Genomic DNA, 19,137 nt, shown 5'->3' with positions numbered 1-19,137 from the left:
TCCAACTTCTGGAATCAGTGCATCTTCATAATGCTAATGTACTGACTTACCCCACACATTTTGCCGGAACTCTATTACTTCCCTGGTCATAAACCTTCAAGGATTCCCTACTGCTAAGAAAATAAATGTCAAAATCCATAGTCTGACATTCTAAGCCAGCAAAATATCTTCACCCTCACTGTCTCCTAACTAACATAAACCAGTAAAAACTCTATGCAGCCAAAAGTCATTTTCCTTACTGTTCCTTCACCACGCTGGGTTCTATGCCTCGGCTTCCAAAATTCTTCCTGTTGAGACAGCCCTTCCCTCTCCCCTATGCAAGTCAAGTACTACCTTATTCCTAAGGCCTACTTGAGACTCAACAATTCTAAAATGTCTTCCAGAATCACAGCAGCCTATTCATTGCTTATAACCTATCAACTGGCCCTGAGGATAGGCTATCTGTATTGGGGTTTATGTTTATTTGGGCGGGGGGTATCTTTAAATATGAATGTGTAAAAAATATATACTTGCGTGTGTGTGTGTGTGTGTGTGTGTGTATGCATTTTCTATCTCCCCAGTGAAACTGTTTGCTCTCGGGGCACCTGGGTGGCTTAGTTGGTTAAGCGCCTGACTTTGGCTCAGGTCATAATCTTATGGTTTGTGAGTTTGAGGCCAGTGTCAGGCTCTCTGCTGTTAGTGCTGAGCCTGCTTCAGGTCCTGTCTCCCCTTTCCCAGCTTGTGCTGTTTCTCTCTCTCAAAAATAGATACTTAGGGGCACCTGGGTGGCTCAGTCGGTTGAGCGTCTGACTTCAGCTCAGGTCATGATCTCACGGTCTGTGAGTTCGAGCCCCGCAGCACGCTCTGTGCTGACAGCTCAGAGCCTGGAGCCTGCTTCAGATTCTGTGTCTCCCTCTCTCTCTACCCCTCCCCTGCTCATGTTCTGTCTCTCTCTCTGTCAAAAATAAACAAACATTAAAAAAAATTAAAAAAAAAAAGATACTTAATATATAAATATCAAAAAAAAAAAAAAAGAAACTTTGCTCTAAGAGGGTTTGTACTAGGCCTTTGTATTTTATCTTTGTCCTCCCACTGACAATGATGGGCCTTAGCTATGACATTTTATATGAATAAGACATTTAGCTATTAAGACAATATACATACTACATGTACCTGTGCCCATATATGATGTTAACAATTTCTGATACAAATGACAAAAAACTTGAGTTTATTAAATCTATCCTGAAACACATTCTATTAACTATATAATGGAAGACGCAAAGACATCTTTAATTTTGGTGCATATTTCTTTAAAGAGTCAAAGGCGGGTGGGTGGTGAGGTGACCAATAAAACCTTTTTCCAAATAATGATTAAATAATCTGATATTCTTAATAGTGTACTTCTCTCCTTGCCAATGCATTATATTCAAGGACCTTGTACCATTAATTTGAATTAAAGGATAAATACTTAATACTATTTTTAAAAGAATGCAAAGGGGCACCTGGCTGGCTTAGTCGATTAAGCATCCGACTCTTGATTTCAGCTCAGGTCATGATCTCATGGTTTAGTGAGTTCAAGCCCCACATCGGGGTCTGCACAGGCAGTGCTTAGAATTCTCTCTCCGTCTCTCTCTGCCCCTTCCCCACTCATGTTGTCTCTGTCTCTCTTTAAATAAACTTAAAAAAAAAAAAAAATATATATATATATATATACATATATATATAAAAGAACACCAAGATTTAAGTTTGTCTGTATTGGAGTTTAAGTTACATTCTGCAATTAGTATTCCTCACATGCTACCAGGTGACATTACTCAGTATTCTCTTCTTTATATCAACTAATAACTTCAAACTAAGATTCAGGTTTTTTTCTTCTTTTTGAAATAAAACTACATTTGAGGAAGAGGGACACAATGGAGTCAACATATTCTTTCAAAGACTGTCAGTTTCTTTGTAAAAGTAAAATTTTCTTACCTTGTGTAAACAAATAAAGTTCCTTCCACATCAGTCTTTTCCTAAAAAAAAAAACACAGCAAAATATATATATTTTTCTTCATTAATAGTAACTTTCACAGAAGCTAGAGAACATTCCATTTCAAGTAGGGCCAATCTATGTAATATTCCTAGGACAAGGAGGAAAGCAGTACTGCCTCAGCCTGGCAGTAGCCCTGCTGATTCGACATCGACATCGGGAAGCATCCATTCTCCTTTTGTCCTTTACAAAATAAACTGTCATTATCTCTTTTCACCAAAGACAGGGACAGCAACACACCTCTGGCTAAAACAATACAAAAATTTGCTCCATGGATTTCATTTGAACGAGGAGACTAAAAGTGTGCTGCCTTCTCCATCCTGTGAGTGGAGTATATGCCAAGCTGCGCAAATCACTCATGTCTGCCTTTCATAACGCTTCTATTTTCTGGGTTCATTATCTCTTGCCATATCCTGTCACCTAGGAGAGCAGATGATCTGCCAATAATAACTCTACTTTGACTACAACATAGAAGAGTGGAACAATGCTGTAGTTTTCAGAAAAATTAATCACCAACGTGGTGTGGAATATTTAGAGTCTAGTTTGGATCTTTGAAATCAAGTTAGAAACATTGCCAGGCTAGGACTCAAGAAATGTCACAGAAACTGGTTAAGTGGTAAAGTGAAAGTGTTCAACTCATTTCAGTTCATTTGGAAAGGCTCTCTTCCATCTCTCTGAAGACAGGGGCCCAGGCCATGATGAAAATGTTCATCAATATAATGCATAATAGGTTTTAACAGTAAACAAGTTATAATTCAGAATTTCAAAGGTACTTTTGTTATTTACATGTTTTAGTTTCAGCATTCCATTTAACCTAATATTTTACTATTAATCTCTATTATCAAAATCATTTGAAATTTAAGTACACTGTAGTTGTGGGAGAAATATACTCTTTAAGAACAAGGGTATATAATATCAAGTGGTAATTTTTTAAAGATATATTTTTAAATAATCTCCACACCCAACATGGGACTCAAACTTGCAACCCTGAGAATAAGAGTCACATGTTCTACTGACTGAGCCAGCCAGGTGCCCTACATGCCTTTTTTAAAGGCACATAAGGGGCACCTGGGTGGCTCAGTCGGTTGGGCGTCCGACTTCGGCTCAGGTCATGATCCCACGGTCTGTGAGTTTGAGCCCCGCGTCGGGTTCTGTGCTGACAGCTCAGAGCCTGGAGCGTGTTTCAGATTCTGTGTCTCTCTCTCTCTCTCACCCTCCCCTGTTCATGCTCTGTCTCTCTCTGTCTCAAAAATAAATAAAACGTTAAAAAAATATATAAAGGCACATAAAACATTGGAAGCATGATCCTCTCACAAGCTCAAGTGATTTCAACAATTTTCTTGGTCACCTTAGTTCGGTGGGTCTTAAAAGTACGGTTCCCACATCAACAGTATCAGCATCGCCTGGGAACTTATTAGAAATGCAAATTATTAGGCCCCTCCCCAGGCCTATTGAATCAGATGCTGGGGTGCTGCCTAGCACCCTTTTTTATTAAGCTGTCAGGTGACTCTGATGCACGCACGCTTTGTGAAAACCACTGCCTTAGTTCAGTAACATATTCTCTGCCTATAGAACTATATCAGGAGTCGTGAAATCAAAATCCACTATGCCCCAAATTATATCAAACATCACCAAACATTGTTTTTGAAGAGCAAATGGATATTAAGAGTAAATTACTTAACAAGAATTGTAATCCTCATTATTACAGAATATGCAATTAGAAATAACTTAGAACAGTGAAAGCAACTTTAGTCAGTCTTTTCTCTAATACATAAACATTGGTAAGAAAGTTAGAGTTCATCCTTAAACTGGATTTATTATAAAGTTCATATAAATCACTTCAGTGTACTGTGAAAAATATCCTTATTTCTCAAATGTGGTCTTTTGCCACTGTGCTTTGAAAAATACGGAGTCAAAATTAAAAAAAAAAAGATACAGAAACATTATTACTTACCTTTCCTTGTGTAAACAAACATGGTTAATTCCTATCTGTTCAGAAATCTATATCCTGGGTCCACTTAAACTGCCACAATATTAATCATTGAGAAAATGGCTACCATAGAACAATAAATACTACCCAGTCTAAAAATTTGTGGGCGTTCCTAAAGTTCAACTGGTACAGTCAGCAAGTATTTACTATTCCACAGAGACTTTAAGAATAATTTGTAAATACTGGGGCACCTGGGTGGCTCAATCAGTTAAGCATCTGACTTTGCTTCAGGTCATGATCCCTGGTTAGTGAGTTCGAGCCCCGCATCGGGCTCTGTGTGGACAGCTCAGAGCCTGGAGCCTGTTTCAGATTCTGTGTGTGTGTGTGTGTGTCTCTCTCTCTCTCTCTGCCCCTTCCCCACTCACACTCTGTCTGTCTCTCAAAAATAAACATTAAAAAAAAAAAAAGAAGAAGTTGTAGAGATTAAATTTTTGGTATTATTACATTTATAAGAAACTGAAATTGAGATATGTACTGGTGAAGAAACTAGACTAAGAGCCTATATGTATTGCTAGGAGCACTTGCTGCAAGGCCAAAACACTTTTCTGTCTTCCAGTATTTGACCTTGGACTGTTTCATCTTAGTGATCCAAACCAGGATGTTTCTATGGATCGGTACATATAAAGCTAAAAGCTTTTGACTTGTTTCCTTTCTTCCTCCATGAAGTAGTAATAGAAATTACCTTTTCTTGAAAAAAATAAAAATAAAAAATACTTTAATGCCCAATTTTAGTTTTGAAAATCCAGAATCAGAAATATAAAAGGCATGTTTCTTCTGAAATTATTCTCCAACTGGTAATAAGCAATTTTTTTTATTCCACATATAAGTGAAATCATATGGTATTGGTTATTTCTTCCTCTGACTTATTTCACTTAGCATAGGGTCCTCAAGGTAATGGACCCCCCTCTTGATAAAGTGTTAAAGAATTTGTGGCCATCTTCAATTGCAACAGGTCCTTAAAAAGTTATAAATTCTCTGTGAATGACTAGGGGCCATACTTCCACACTCCAATACCACCGGTCTGGTCTCCCTGTATAATGAACATCATCAGGCAACAGCTTTGGAGTTTTCCTTGGGATCCAGACCCAAGTAACTAGGTAAGTCTGCACCAAACAAAATCCACTGTGTCCACTGCCCACCATGAGCACTGTCATCGGCATTGAATTAAAGTGTATAAGGGATTTCTTAAATCCTGATTATGAATACTCAGAGTAGGGTTCTTTCCAGGTCACACTGGGCTAGCTAGTTTATTCTTTATTCTTAGCTAGTTTCTCCACTGAAAAGATAGAACCAGTCTATACCACTCAGATCTTGATGGAAAACACATATTTTTTTGAGAAAACATATTTTAAGTGCTCTGTTACAACTGGATAAAAAGGACTTTGTTAATATAAATTCTGATCTATCATAGCTGAACAGCTCTAATTCATGCATGCATTTTCCTGGTGCCTCCAGAGTTATCCAAGGGTAACCAGATTTTTTTCCCCCCTGGGCAAAGCCCAGGGTTGAGGTTCTGGGGTATAGTTAGAACAAGATTTTATTAGGTCCTCCTTAGCTCCTCCAGGCAAGGAGGACTTCTATGTTAAATCATTAGTTTATAGTTCTGGGGAATTTTAGCTAAAATTTTAAAAGTACAATTTAATGGTTTAATATTACACTTCATTATAAAATCTAACATGTATTAAAAAAACTAAGCAGTTCAAAATTTAAAATAATAAAATGGAATATAAAACAGTGCTAGCTGGCAAATTACTGGGACTTGGCATAGTATTTGGCACTTTTGAAACAACCCAAAGCAATCTCTGCATTACTGATTATCTATGTTAATATAATGAAAAAGTAGGTCTCCATTTATCCTCATAAATCGGTCTCTCTCAGTCATGCATGTAGCACCTAAGTCAACTGTGAAGCTTTTAACAAATAGCAAATGCCTGGACTTCACACCCAGAGATTTTGATCTGGCAGGTTACACCATTTAAAACTCCAAGTGATTTCAATACACAGAAAACTTAGAAAACCACTAGCTAGAAACAAGAGGACAAAAGTCACTCTGAAGCAATCTCTCAAACTCAGCACTTTCAACATCTGGGGCCAGATAAATCTTTGTCACAGGGGCTTGTCCTGTGCGCAGGGTATTTAGCAGCAGCTCTTGCCTCCATCCTTTGGATGCCAGCAACAAGTTCCCTGGAGACAAAGTCAAAACTAGTTACAAACCACTGCTCTGAGGACTGACATGAAAATAAATAAGGTTATACTCTTCAACTGACACATAGGGATTTGGGGGGAGCAGTCTTTCCAGATAATGGGAAGTAGTTCCAGCTCTAAAATTCCCATCCCAGTCATGACATAATCTTTCTTAATCCTTCCTTCAAGTACCTCATTTTCTATCTACCCTTTATTACTAATACCTCCTGCTCTGAATGCCTAAAGTCATTCTTCATCTATTACAGTGAGTAAGAATTCTCCTCCGTTACATCCCATCTGCTTTCTTGCATATACTTTCACCTCCAATCTGAAGACTGTTCGTTAAACTTTTATTGGGTTTATATTCAAAAGGGTCCCATCCTGAGGCCAAGTGATGGCATATGGAGAGAGTGGTGACAAACCATTTACCCTCAGCAACTGCTCTGCATCTGAACTAGGTCTCTTTTTTCTGGCTACCACAGCCTTGAAGATCAGTACTTTGAAAGAATGACCTTTTACTGAATGAAATATGCCCTGTCTGAAGGCAACAAGTCCAGGAAGCAGGAAAACATAACTCCTATAAATAATGCACTGTGACACTTCTGCCTTTTGATGAGGCTTTAGAAGGACTTCACTGGCTATCTAATAAACCTCTGTAACTATTTTAACAGGTATCTATCACAGAGATCCTGTCAAAAGCCTATATAGGGGACAATTGTTTTCCATGATTAATGTTCTCCTCTACATGTTAACAATATCTCAAGATTCTCCAGACTCTAATCCCACTGTCCAGTCAGTTCACAGGACTATACATCCTCTGTCCTTATCTACTACAAAATTACCTTGATAGAATTAACACATGCCTTCGGCCTTTTTTTTTTTTTTTTTTTTTTTTTACTAGAGCAGTATAATAGCAATACAGGTGTAGAATATCCTTGTATTTTTTCTAAATTGTCATTGATGAAATTATCCAGTACATTGCTTAATGTCCTTTAAATAAAGACCCAGGTGACAAATTCTCCTGAAAATTAGGAAGAAATAACCTCTCTGCTGACCAAGTGGCATACTTTCTATTACAGAGCAATGAATATTAAAGAGCTCTCCCATTTTCCTTTTTTGCATGATTACTAGGAGTACAGACCTAAATTCCTTGCTCCATTCCAGTAAATTTCCTCAGTTAAGAACTTCAGGCAAAGCTATTCTCTTCTCCCCCATTTTTGGGTCTCCTTTTTAATCTTTTTACTTTTGTTAATGATTTTCAGGTGAATTTTTATTAGACTGCTCAAGATCCACACTAGAGATAAGGAGGCTATGTACATTTACAAATGCAAATGTTAAAAAATATGTGAATTTGTTCAATATGCATGTTTTCCTTGCTTGAATTTTGATGTCTTGGAGAATACATTTAAAAAATCACCTGAAATCCATTAATCTAGGCCTTATTCTTTATACTGTTTTCTAACTTATTTAAAAATGATGGATGGCTATATAATGGATGGATTAATATTATTTGGGACAAAAACCAATATGAGGAAAAGAGAAAAATCACATCTCTATATTCAAGTGAGTGGGTTTACAGAATCACACGCAGTAATTCCTGCAACAGGACTCAAGTGTCTTGTGCTCCTACCCCATTCTAATTGTGAGGAAAATTAAATTTCATCCCACTGCTATTTACTGGGGTTTTGCTTTGAAAAGTGCACTAAATAATTCAGCTCCCAAACGGACTCAGATTTTAAACCCATTTTGGTCTTGGTAGGCTGTGGTGTAAAGATTATCCCAAGAGCGTCAGCCTCCTTCGAAGTGTTAGACCCAGCCCCATTTTGTCCTTGATCTCCCGATGCTTGCTCTTTTCTTGGTGTATTCCCTGAGTTCACAACTTCTACCAAGGTTTCACTTCTCTTCGTCCCATCCAAGACAGATGTTCCAGAACCAGAACTCGGTTTGTCCATCCGTCCCCTAACTCTGCCTCCCCTACAGCCACGTTTTACTGTAACAGAACCCTGCTTTACTTTCTCGTAGTACATCAGTCTTCCGGCCTCGAAGCATCAGGGCCCCCTCCTTCCTTTAGCTCTCAGGGTCCCGTCCCTGATCGGTCTGGTCTCCCCACGTGGGGTATCGTAGATATTTAAGTCTTTTCCCCAACTTCAGGTGGCTTCTCAGAGCGGCCTCCCTCTCCCCCAAAACCCTCGGCCCAGGAGTCCAACTGCCACAGCTTCGGCCTCAGGCCGCGATCCACCACCATCCACCTCCACCCACCTCCAGGGCGTCAGCGTCTGGTCCCCCTCACCGGGTTCTGGAGCCCCGAGTCTGACCACCCCGTCCCCACCTGCACGGCCCCGTCGCGTCCGCACGCACCCACTCGTTGGCCCGATGGCCGAAAGTGTACAGAGCCACCTGGCTGGCTACGTCCACGATGCGGTTGATATAGGGGTCGTGGCGCTGCAGGGCCGCCAGGCTGATGTCGCGCCCCTTTCCCACCAGGCCGCCCGCTGCCACGGCCGCCATCTTCCCTCCCTCCCCGACATCAACCCCGAGCTGTCGGAAGCCACTCTCAATAGATCGCAGAACGAGCGAGCCACCTCGCAACCGAAAACACGCGGCGACCGCAAGTCCAGGGAGGCCTTCCTTCTCCAGCCATGCCCCCACCGCCTGTGACGGACGCAAGACATTACTAATCGATGGCCGCACTCCCGCCGGCGACGATCGTTGCCACTGGCAACGGCAAGCCCAGGCTGGAGGTCTGAATCCTGTACCCCCTCCCCAAGAGCTGTTTTCTTCTTCTGTGAGCCTTGGAGCTGCACGCGCAATAGGGTGTATCTCTTGGATGTGTTCGACGTCTTGGCATGTATTTTCTTTGACGCTCAGTGATCAAATCTATAATAATAAGCTTCAAGCCTCAAGCATTAATAACTGAGGAGAAACAGAACTGTGATTTCTGTAGGCGCTAACACCTACAGCTTCTCAAAGTGTGGTTCTCAAACCCCCTGGTAGTTCCTGAGACCCTTTCAGTAATCGGCCAGGTCGGAGCCATTTTCATGGCAATGCTAATATATATTTGCCTCTTTCACTGTGCTGACATTTGCACCAATGGTGCAAAAACCATGGCGGTTAAAAGTGCGGGTGTCTTAGGAAGAATCAAGGCGGCGGTACCACACTGTAAAAGCCAGTGTCACTTAAGAGTGTTCTCAATAAAGCAGTAAAAACTATTGACTTTATTAGAGTCTAACTCTTTGGTTCACTTTTTAAATTCTGTGTGAAAAAATAAGAAAGAAGTATGTTCAAAGCACATGTGCTGAATATGAGAGTACTGTATATTTGTCTCCATGAAAACACTTCTGTGCTTGAGTTAAAAGCCGAATTAGTATATTTTTATTTTTATTTTCATAGAACACTATTTTTACTTGAAAGAAAGATGGGCAAACTATGGTTATTCAGACATATTTGATAGGCATTTTTTCAAAAATAAATAACATGCATCTGTCACTTTCAGGAAAACAAGGACAGTTATTGTTGCCAATGATAATTTTTGAGCTTTCAAGCAAGAAATAGAAGTTTAGAAAACATATATCTACTACCACAAGTTGGACAGCTTCTCAGTACTTGAGGTCTTTTCTGATGAGATCAGTAAGCATTTACAAAGTCTGTGATAAGGATTTGGTCTTTAAACCTTGAGAGAAGATGAACGTTCGTCAGTTTGATTATGTATAACTGGATGTACCTTTTTGTTAAAATCTTTTAGTAAATGTTTAACATTTCTTTTATAAAGGAATTTGCCTTTGTATCTTGAGGCCAGTGGGCAAAGTCTACCTTTCCCGATATTTCAGGGAACACAGATACACCCTAGTTGTCTCCCTAGCAGTTGGTCCAATGCCTTGTGAATAGAAACTTAGTAAATGCTCACTCTATTGAACTAAACCATGAGATGCTTAAATTTACTTATTAAATGTCTTTTTTTTTTCTTTTAAGAGCTCTTGACTTATAGAATACTGGAATCTGAGTTGGGATAAAAGAACCAAATATATCAAGTCCTGATCTTTCAGAGTTTACATTCTGAGGAAGATTGAAAAAATTGAATCTTTAAAAAAAAAAAAACTTTACATAGTGTAAGAAAAAAAGAAAAAGAAAAGGGGAAAAACCTTGAGGATTAGAAATAACACTCAGAAAAAAAAAATAATGTCGCAATGACTTCAGCATTGCCATATTGTTCATCTCCTGGCCCACAGAACTTTGTTCTGTTTTTTAAGATTGCTTTTCTCAGGGCACCTGGGTAGCTCAGTTGGTTCAGTGTCTGACTTATGCTCAGGTCATGATCTCACATTTATGAGTTTGAGCCCCATATCAAGCTTTCTGCTGTCATCGTGGAGCCCACTTCAGATCCTCTATCCCTGTCTCTCTCTGCCCCTCCCCCGCTCATCCTCTCTCAACACTGAATAAACATTTAAATAAATAAAATTATTTTTCTCCAAACTCTTTAAGCTCTAGCCTTCTAGGATAAAGACAGACTTCTACCTAATTTCTATTTGAATAACCTGTGTAAAACAGGTCATTACTTATCCAAATATACTAAATTGCAGGCTCTATGTTAGTAAAAAGACCATTTACAATAGGCGAATTCTTTTTTAATCCCTATCACTTCAACTTCCATTGGCTTCCACACTGCTGGCATACTTCCACTGTGTTTCCAGAAGCCTCATTATGATACCTTGAACATCTATTGGTAACTTTGGGGTTTCATGATTATTTTATAACTGTCATTATGAGATAAAACATGTGCTAACACTTGGTATTTAAATTTGTACACCACAATTTAAAACAAGTTTGTAGTATGATAAATAATGTCCAGGTCTGTGATTTTTATACCATTGCAATGACTAAGATAGAATTCACTACCTAATCCATAAAGGTAATTTCAGGAACAGAATATGTTTAACTTGTTTGAAAATAGGGATATAACTGAAAAATGTTTGGTTTTGTAGCTATGTATGAATACTTGTAAACAAATATAAATTGACTTTTTAGGGCATAATAATCTAGAGACAGAAATACACAGTCTACTTTATTAGTACTCTTTTCTTTATTGTGTAAATAACCTCTAAGTTTTGCATTTGTCCTAGTGTAGAATGTGTTGGAATGGAGGGGAAAGAGGAGTTTCCAGGATACCCCCTAAGAGTTTGTGATTCTAAAATGATTTAAACAAATTCTAATGTTCTGCTTGTGCTGCCTGTACAAACCATCCTTTCTGCTAGGAATTTTGTACTAAATGATGATAGAAGTAAAGAATTAATGAATGCCCTCTCTCTCCTAGTGGAGGGAATGGTTTGAAGCTGTGTTATCAATTGTTTTCAGCGCAAGTTTCCTTTCTTTTTCAGGCAGCAGTACATAGTGGAATAGGCACCCTTTGGAAAGGGAAATTACTTTAACCTCTTTTTATCAGTCACCTTCAGCAAGTGACCTCACCTGTAACTTCGGGATCCTAAATAATATCCACCCTACCAATTTTATAGAGTAAATAAGATCAAGTTAGAAAGAGTACTTGAAAAAGATTTGCAATCTATAAAATGTTCTGCAAATGAAAAAAGCTATTATGATTATGATTATTATAACTGTACTATCATTAGTATTATTTTCTTCATTGCTATTACTATTTATAATAGAAGCCCAGAAGGATCCTTCTTGTCCAATTACCTAGTCAATGCTCAGTTCATCTCAACAAAGTTTTGTGTGACAAGGAGCTCATTAATTCCACAGACAGTTCAGTCCTAGGATTTTTACAAGATGGAGAATCTGAGCTAAAACATACTTATCAGAAACTTCACAAAAAGAGGAAGAAATAATACAGGAGATATAGGTATGTGTTCCATGAGATTGCAAAGCAGTTAAGATGTGAAACAGCCATCAGAAGGCCTTGGAACAGAAGAGAAGGGGCAGATGTGGGGAAGGAAGGGACTTGGGTGAACCTTTGCTTGAGCCTGTAAAAAAGAATAGAATTTCTCCATTCTGGGCCCAGCCACTGACAGGATTAAGCCTCTGTTAACCTGACCTGGAGTGGACATGGGGTAATTGGAGCTCTTTGGTGTGGGGAGACCACGCATGCACATTCTCTTCTAATCTCACTTTGCCTTGAGTCTCTCTGCCAGTCCTACTAAACCTATTCATTTTGTCTCATTGTCAGGGGTCAGGCTTAGTGGGCTTAGAGGACCTCTATAATAACAACATATTTTCAGCTACTTCTCAATGCCCAGAACATACGAAAACATGAGGAAGTGCCTTGAATTCCACACAAAGAGATTATAGGCTTAAAATGCAAAAACCACTGTGGTAACTTATGTCCATGAGTCTCAACACCTGATTGCTAAGAAGGCTTCAGGAAAGGGTGAGTTGAGAGGGCAAAAGACAAATCTCCCTGTTTTGAGAGTGCACGGTGGAAGGGACCATAGAAGTTGCATAGACCCTCTGCTGTGTCTCTGCAAACACAGGCTGCTCTGTGTCACGTGATTCAGGAAGTTGTTATTGAATGTGGCCAATTTCATATAAAGCAGTTTGTACTGGGACAGAGTGGGGATGTGGGGGATTCCTAGTGGACTGTCCATTAGGACAAGGATAGTAAACTGAGTTACCTCTCAAATTACCTAGGTGTGTGTGGTGCTAGCTGGTTCACCATAGTGGTACCAATCCCATACAGGAATGGCTTTAGGATTATTTGACTTGGGTGGAGTCCACAGTTCTAGGCAAGTCACTTAACTTCTCCGTGGAATATGGTGATTGAATTAGAAGAATTCTTCCCCCTCTAGATAGCGTGACTGTCTGTTGAACCACCTCCATTCAACAAACCTGTAGATGATCCCAGAAACGATAATGAACAATCTGTTTAGTGCACAGTGAAATTAGGTCAAGATAGCAGCCCATTAAGGACTTAGTAATGTTACATCAAAACTGAGGGCTGAATGTTTTAATCAAGAAAGAGAAAGGTATCTTCATTCATTGTGCTCTCTTGTTCTCAGATGGAAGCAGTCATTGTTCAGAGGAATGAATGTTTATCCTTGCCACCCGTTAGGTCGCCTGCTGCCAGGAGTGATCACCTCTCTCTGCAGATTTTTAATCCAGGTGAAATACATATTTCAAGTTACCTTGATGATTTACATGGCAGCCTATAGGAAGCAGTCAGAAAAAGTGTCAGGGACTCCTGGCTGGAATACATTCAAAGAGTTTTCTAATTACTTATTATTGATGCAACCCTACCATGTCAGCTCTTCACTTTGTGATTGATTTTTTTCTTTTTAAACTAATGTATGAATCCCCAAAGGAAAAATGAACAGCAAAATATTGTGCTGAACTAAACTTACGTCCAAGGAAAGAGGCTTTGGAAAAACAATTGGCTTGGTCAGAAGCTAGGACCCTAAAAAATGGGGTAGAGGCCTGAGGGGGAGGTACAGAATCTGCTGATAAAATGCTGATATTTCAAAACATTTCCCAGCCTGGACCCTTAAGCCTATCGTATGTAGTCTCTATTGAGTTGACAAACTACAGCCCACAGGCCAAATCTGGCCCTCTGTTTCCTAAATAAAGTTTTATTTGGGGCACAGTCATGTTCAATGTATTGTCTGTGGTTGTTCTTACCCTGGAACAAAGGAATTGAGCAGCTGCAACAAAAACCAGATGACCTGCAAAGCCTAAAATATTTACTATTGTTTCCTTTGCAGAAAAAGTTTCCTGACTCCTGGTATATTTGGTTTTTTGAAATGATTTTTTTTTAAGTTTATTTATTTTGGGGCAGAGAGAGAACCCCAAGCACGTTCTGTGCTGATAGCATGGAGCCCAATGTGGGACTCAAATCCACCAACTATGAAATCATGACCAGGGCTGAAACCCAGAGACAGATGCTTAACTGTCTGAGCCATCCAAGCACCCTTCCCAATAAGTAACTTATATCAGTAGGCACCCAGTTTGTGCACATTGTAAGCACATAATAAATTAGAAAGGACGACAAAGTTTGAAGCCTAGTTTTTATTCTCAAGGAACTTAAAATCTAGTCGAGGAGATGAAGATAAGCATACATGGAAAAATGGTGAACAATAAAACATAATATATAATCAAGGGTTAAATTTAATGTGTGGACAAGCACCAGACCTTAGAGAAAGGGAAGGAGGGTGTGTGAGTCCTCTAGTAGTTGGAGCAAGCAGTATTTAATAGAATAAAGTTCCAGGATACCATAAGAGCTTGAATGCTCCCTTGAGGTCCACTGTAATTGGGTTTGACCTGTATTTCTACTCTAGTGTCATTTAAATCACTGATATTTTTGGCCCTGTGCTTAGGGGATACCTTAATGACCAGAAGTATTTCTGAGTAACTTTAACTGATTGATTTTTCTGGGATTTGGGATTCCTTCAATATCCCTAAACTGCAGAGAATTTAATTCAGTCATAGTGGCATAATGTCTTTCTTTTTGGAAAAAATATAGTGTAATGATTAAGAGCATGAGCTTTAGAGTCAAAGAGACCAGGTCTAAATCTTGGCCTCATCTTCTCCTAGCAATATAACCTTGGGGGTTCTGTTAAACTCTGGACCTCAGTTTCTTCATCTACAAATTAAGAACAATAATAATGCCTACCTCTTCAGGCTGTCATGAGAACTAAATCATATAATGCATGCGAAGTGCTTAGAATATAAAGCGCTTGGTACAAAGATGGGGCTTGATCAATGTTTAGTCATTGGCCATTACTTTCTTAAAAATTTTTTGACATTTATTTACTTTTTGAGAGACAGAGAAGGCGTGAGTTGGGGAGGGGTAGAGAGGAAAGGAGACACAGAATCCAAAGCAGACTCCAGGCTCCGAGCTGTCAGCATAGAGCCTGACGCGGGTCTCGAACTCACAAACCGTGAGATCATGACCCAAACCGAAGTCGGACATGCAACTGACTGAGCCACCCAGGTGACCCTTCTCCCCCTTTTTAGTTTGTTGATGGTTGTGATTCTTAATTTTTAACATTATCGCCATTGCCAGTCTCCTAATTTATTTCTATAATGTCCTTGGGAACTTGGGGACAGGGAGCACTATATAAAAAATGCAAATACAGATCTACACTTTGATGTACTGGCAGGAACCTGGAGCTCTTTCAGGCTCTATATTGACTGTCTTTGGAGGAGAGGTAAGTTGACAGTTGTACTAGCCTTGTGGATTGAGGATCAGCATCTATAGGTTTTCACCTATTTCTGTGATGATAGGAGAAATCATGTAGAAACAAGACCAGTTTTTCTTGTCTGTAATGGGGGGTAATAACACTTATTTTTGTAACTGTTCTGAGTATTCCTGAAAGAGCTCTTTGAAACACTTTAAGTATTTTGATGTAGTCATAAAATACAAGGCTTTAAAATCAGGATTTGAGTGTCCAAAGAAGGCTCTCCTTCCTCTGTGGATAAAGCCCAATGATAGCATTGCTTTTTGTTTCCCTTGAGGTAATTTGAAGATTAAAGGACAGGGTATTTTCTACATTTCCTGTTGGTAATAAACGGCCTTCTGCAGGGCTTTGACCTTCACTGCTGTTTTGGAGACTCCTAGGAGCAGTGGCCATGACTCTAGCCAGCCTCGCTCATGTTATTACCGGGTTGTTCCTCTGAGGGCCTTTAATGTTAATACATTTTCAAAGAACAGCAAACACTGAATCCATTGTTTGGTTTTAGTTGCTTTTGTTAAGAATTATATGGGCTTTATAGAAAATGAGAAAATGTCAGGAAAACAAGCATGTTTATTTAACCCAGATAAACCATGATTAGTCTAAACAGGGAGAATTATTGTAATAAGTAGGGCAGCCTCTGTCTCTCTCCTTCCCTGTGAAGTAGATAGGAAGTATTGCTGTATTCATTTGTCAGATATCCTTTACATTTAATCATTTATTCACTCAGTGAACATTTGGTAAGCTTTTATGATGGAACTGGCACCGGACTGGGAGCTGAGAATACTACAGTGAGCAAGACAGGCATGCCATGCCCTCCTAGAGTTTAGTCTAATTGGGAAGATGGACACATAAACAGCTAATGACAATCAAGTGGTCGGTGCTATGTAAAAGGTTTGGGATGCCATGGGAGCACATGCTGGAGGCTCAAGAAAGGTTTCAGTTTCTTTAAATGAATTGCCAAGTATAACAAAATGAAGGTGTTGTATATCTTCTCTTTAGGCTCAGACCAGGGTGGAATGGCCCTAAGATTGAGAGACTGGGCCCTGGTCATTCTTACACCATGAGTTTTCTTGGGTGGTTTGAGCTTTTTGGTCTTAGAGAAGCCCTAGAGACTTGTCTGAGTAGGGCCGTAGACATCATCCTAAAGCCACCTTGATACCCTTTGGTCTTGGAGGACAGCCGACTAACTAAGACCCTCCCAAGGGCAATCCTTTCCTCCTTAGGGACTACCAAGTCTTAGTCCAGGTATTCATCTGTATGAATAGTATGTACTCGAACTACCGATAGTTTTCACCTGATTAGCCCTCCCTTATTCTCCTCGGGGTCTCCCTTCCCAAGGGGGCAGACTGGATTCTCTACTTCTTCACACTTGTCACCCTGAGGCAGGGCAGAGCAGACCTTGTCAGCTATGAAAGGGCTAGTTTACTAATCAGTAGACTCTTCTGTACTCTGTCCCTTTCCCCAGTGCTAAGTGATCATCTTTAAGTAGGGCTAGCAAGGCATACTCATTGGGTTACATTTATTCCTTCTTATTCTTCCTAAGGAGCTATACAACTTTTGTTCCTTCACTGCATTTCATGAAGTAAGCTATAGTGTTGGCTTGTCATAGCCCCAATTTCCCTTCAAGGGGGCTAAAAACTCCAAAAGAAGGCTGACTAGGAGTCCACATATGGAGATATCAGGAGCCCCCTCTTTGCTCATACCTGAGGTTAGGGATAGATGAGGGACAGGGATAATTCCTAGGCATTCAAACTTGAATTGTAACCAAGATAAGTAGTTTTAGCCTCTTCTTTGTGTAGAAGAAAGCTAAGCTAGAGAAATGGCTTTTGTGAGGTTACATCAGTTTAATTTTTTTTTTAACATTTATTCATTTCTGAGAGACAGAGAGGGAGGAAGACACAGAATTCAAAGCAGGCTCCAGGCTCTGACCTATCAGCACAGAGCCCAATGGGGGGCTGGAACTCATGGACTGCAGGATCATGACCTGAGCTGAAGTTGGATGCTTAACTGACTGAGCCACCCAGATGCCCCAAGGTTACATCACTTTAGAGAGAGCCTAGAGAAGAAGTTCTCAAGCCTTGGTGGAAGGCATTTAAAAAGAAGTACCAATGGCCAGGGCTCACCCAGACTAGTTCATCAAACTCTCAGATTGGGCCTTGGTAAATCTCCTTAAAGTGAGTCTAACTGCAGCCAGGTTGGAAAGTCCCTGGACAGCATGGTTGGCAGCCTGTATGCCAAAGACAAGCTTCCTAGGTTTGAATGTGGCTCAGCTATGTCAACCTCAGTTTTCTTTCTATAAAATGAAGTTTCTAATGAATCCTACTTTGTAGCATTGTTGTTGAGAATTAAATGAGAAAGTACAAGTAAAGCACCTGAAAGGTATCAAGTACCTTTAAATAAAATGGCAATTTGGGGCGCCTGGGTGGCGCAGTCGGTTAAGCGTCCGACTTCAGCCAGGTCACGATCTCGCGGTCCCTGAGTTCGAGCCCCGTGTCGGGCTCTGGGCTGATGGCTCAGAGCCTGGAGCCTGTTTCCGATTCTGTGTCTCCCTCTCTCTCTGCCCCTCGCCCGTTCATGCTCTGTCTCTCTCTGTCCCAAAAATAAAAATAAAAGAAATTTAAATAAAATGGCAATGATAGAACAGGATTAGATTGTGGGTCTACTGATTTCCAGACAATGCTCTTTCCACCTTTATTAAGGCCTATGGGATCAATTCAGTGGCAATTGGGCTGCTTCATCCTTTAAAATGATTCACTGTATTAAAAAATGACGTGAAGGGGCACCTGGGTGGCTCAGTTAAGCATCCGACTTGGGCTCAGGTCATGATCTTGCAGCTTGTGAGTTCAAGCCCCCCGTTGGGATCTGTGCTGACAGGTTCTTTGGAGCCTGCTTCAGATTCTGTGTCTCCCATGCTTTCTGCCCCTCCCCCACTCATTCTCTCTCTCTCTCTCTCTCTCAAAAATAAATAAACATTAAAAAAATTAAAAAATAAAATATAAATAAAAAATGACATGAATGGCCTGGTTTCTTAAATAGGGAAGAGTATTCCTTATTTTAAGCTTCTTTTTTTAAATGTTTGTCTATTTATTTATTTATTTATTTATTTATTTTCTTAACATGAGTAATATTTTTATTAGAAAAAAACTGTTTCCCAAAACATACAGTTAATGCAATAAATGGCATTGTTTTGTATTTTTTTTGCAAATCTCTTTAATATCTGGTTTAACAAAAGAAAGCTACATTGTCACATGGGCTCTGCATTCAGTTTGTTGTGATACATCAGTTTGGTTAAAGGACATGAAAAGAATCAAAATATTGCCTACAATCTTTTTGATAATATAACAAAAACTGACAAGGGGTAGTTCCTTAAAGTTAGTTGCAAAATGGAATCTGAAACCATATTAATGAACTTGTCATAATCTGTTACATTATAATTCAATGCCTTGCACTTTGCAAGAATCTTTTACCTATGAATGATTTTGTAATATCATGTACTGATTACCTAAATCAATATTGGTTAACTGTTTTTATGCTGGTCTCTCAAATACTGATATAGTTAATGACACGATATCAAAAAGTTTCATTTGCTAATATCATCATTACTCTCATGAGAAAAATCTTTAAGTTATTAGGATGCTATTAAGGTCATAGTGACATATACACATTTTTCAACATCCTAGCTTTCACTTAAAAGCTTAAATTTCGTGGATAGCAAATGCCATCAGCCATTTGCCTTACAGTGACATACTCATTTCTTTTTTTTATGTTTTTTTTAA

General features: G+C 39.5%; 2 protein-coding genes across 34 annotated transcripts in view; one reads left to right on the top strand and one right to left on the bottom strand.

Moving 5' to 3' along the window:
* The window catches only part of DCP1B (decapping mRNA 1B), a 59,115-nt gene extending 50,422 nt beyond the window's left edge, over positions 1-8,693 (bottom strand). The window contains exons 1-2 of the mRNA XM_027073945.2: positions 8,544-8,693; positions 1,954-1,994 (exon numbers count right to left, since the gene is read on the bottom strand). Of these exons, the coding sequence (XP_026929746.2) occupies positions 1,954-1,994; positions 8,544-8,693 (191 nt within the window). The remainder of the gene's footprint in view (positions 1-1,953; positions 1,995-8,543) is intronic.
* The window catches only part of CACNA1C (calcium voltage-gated channel subunit alpha1 C), a 749,041-nt gene that overhangs the window by 29,909 nt on the left and 699,995 nt on the right, over positions 1-19,137 (top strand). The gene's annotated exons all lie outside the window — the stretch shown is intronic.

Source organism: Acinonyx jubatus, chromosome B4 (genome assembly GCF_027475565.1).
Source record: "Acinonyx jubatus isolate Ajub_Pintada_27869175 chromosome B4, VMU_Ajub_asm_v1.0, whole genome shotgun sequence".
Taxonomy (NCBI): domain Eukaryota; kingdom Metazoa; phylum Chordata; class Mammalia; order Carnivora; family Felidae; genus Acinonyx; species Acinonyx jubatus.
Note: the sequence above shows the minus strand (reverse complement) of the source record. Positions and strands in the feature narration are given on the sequence as shown.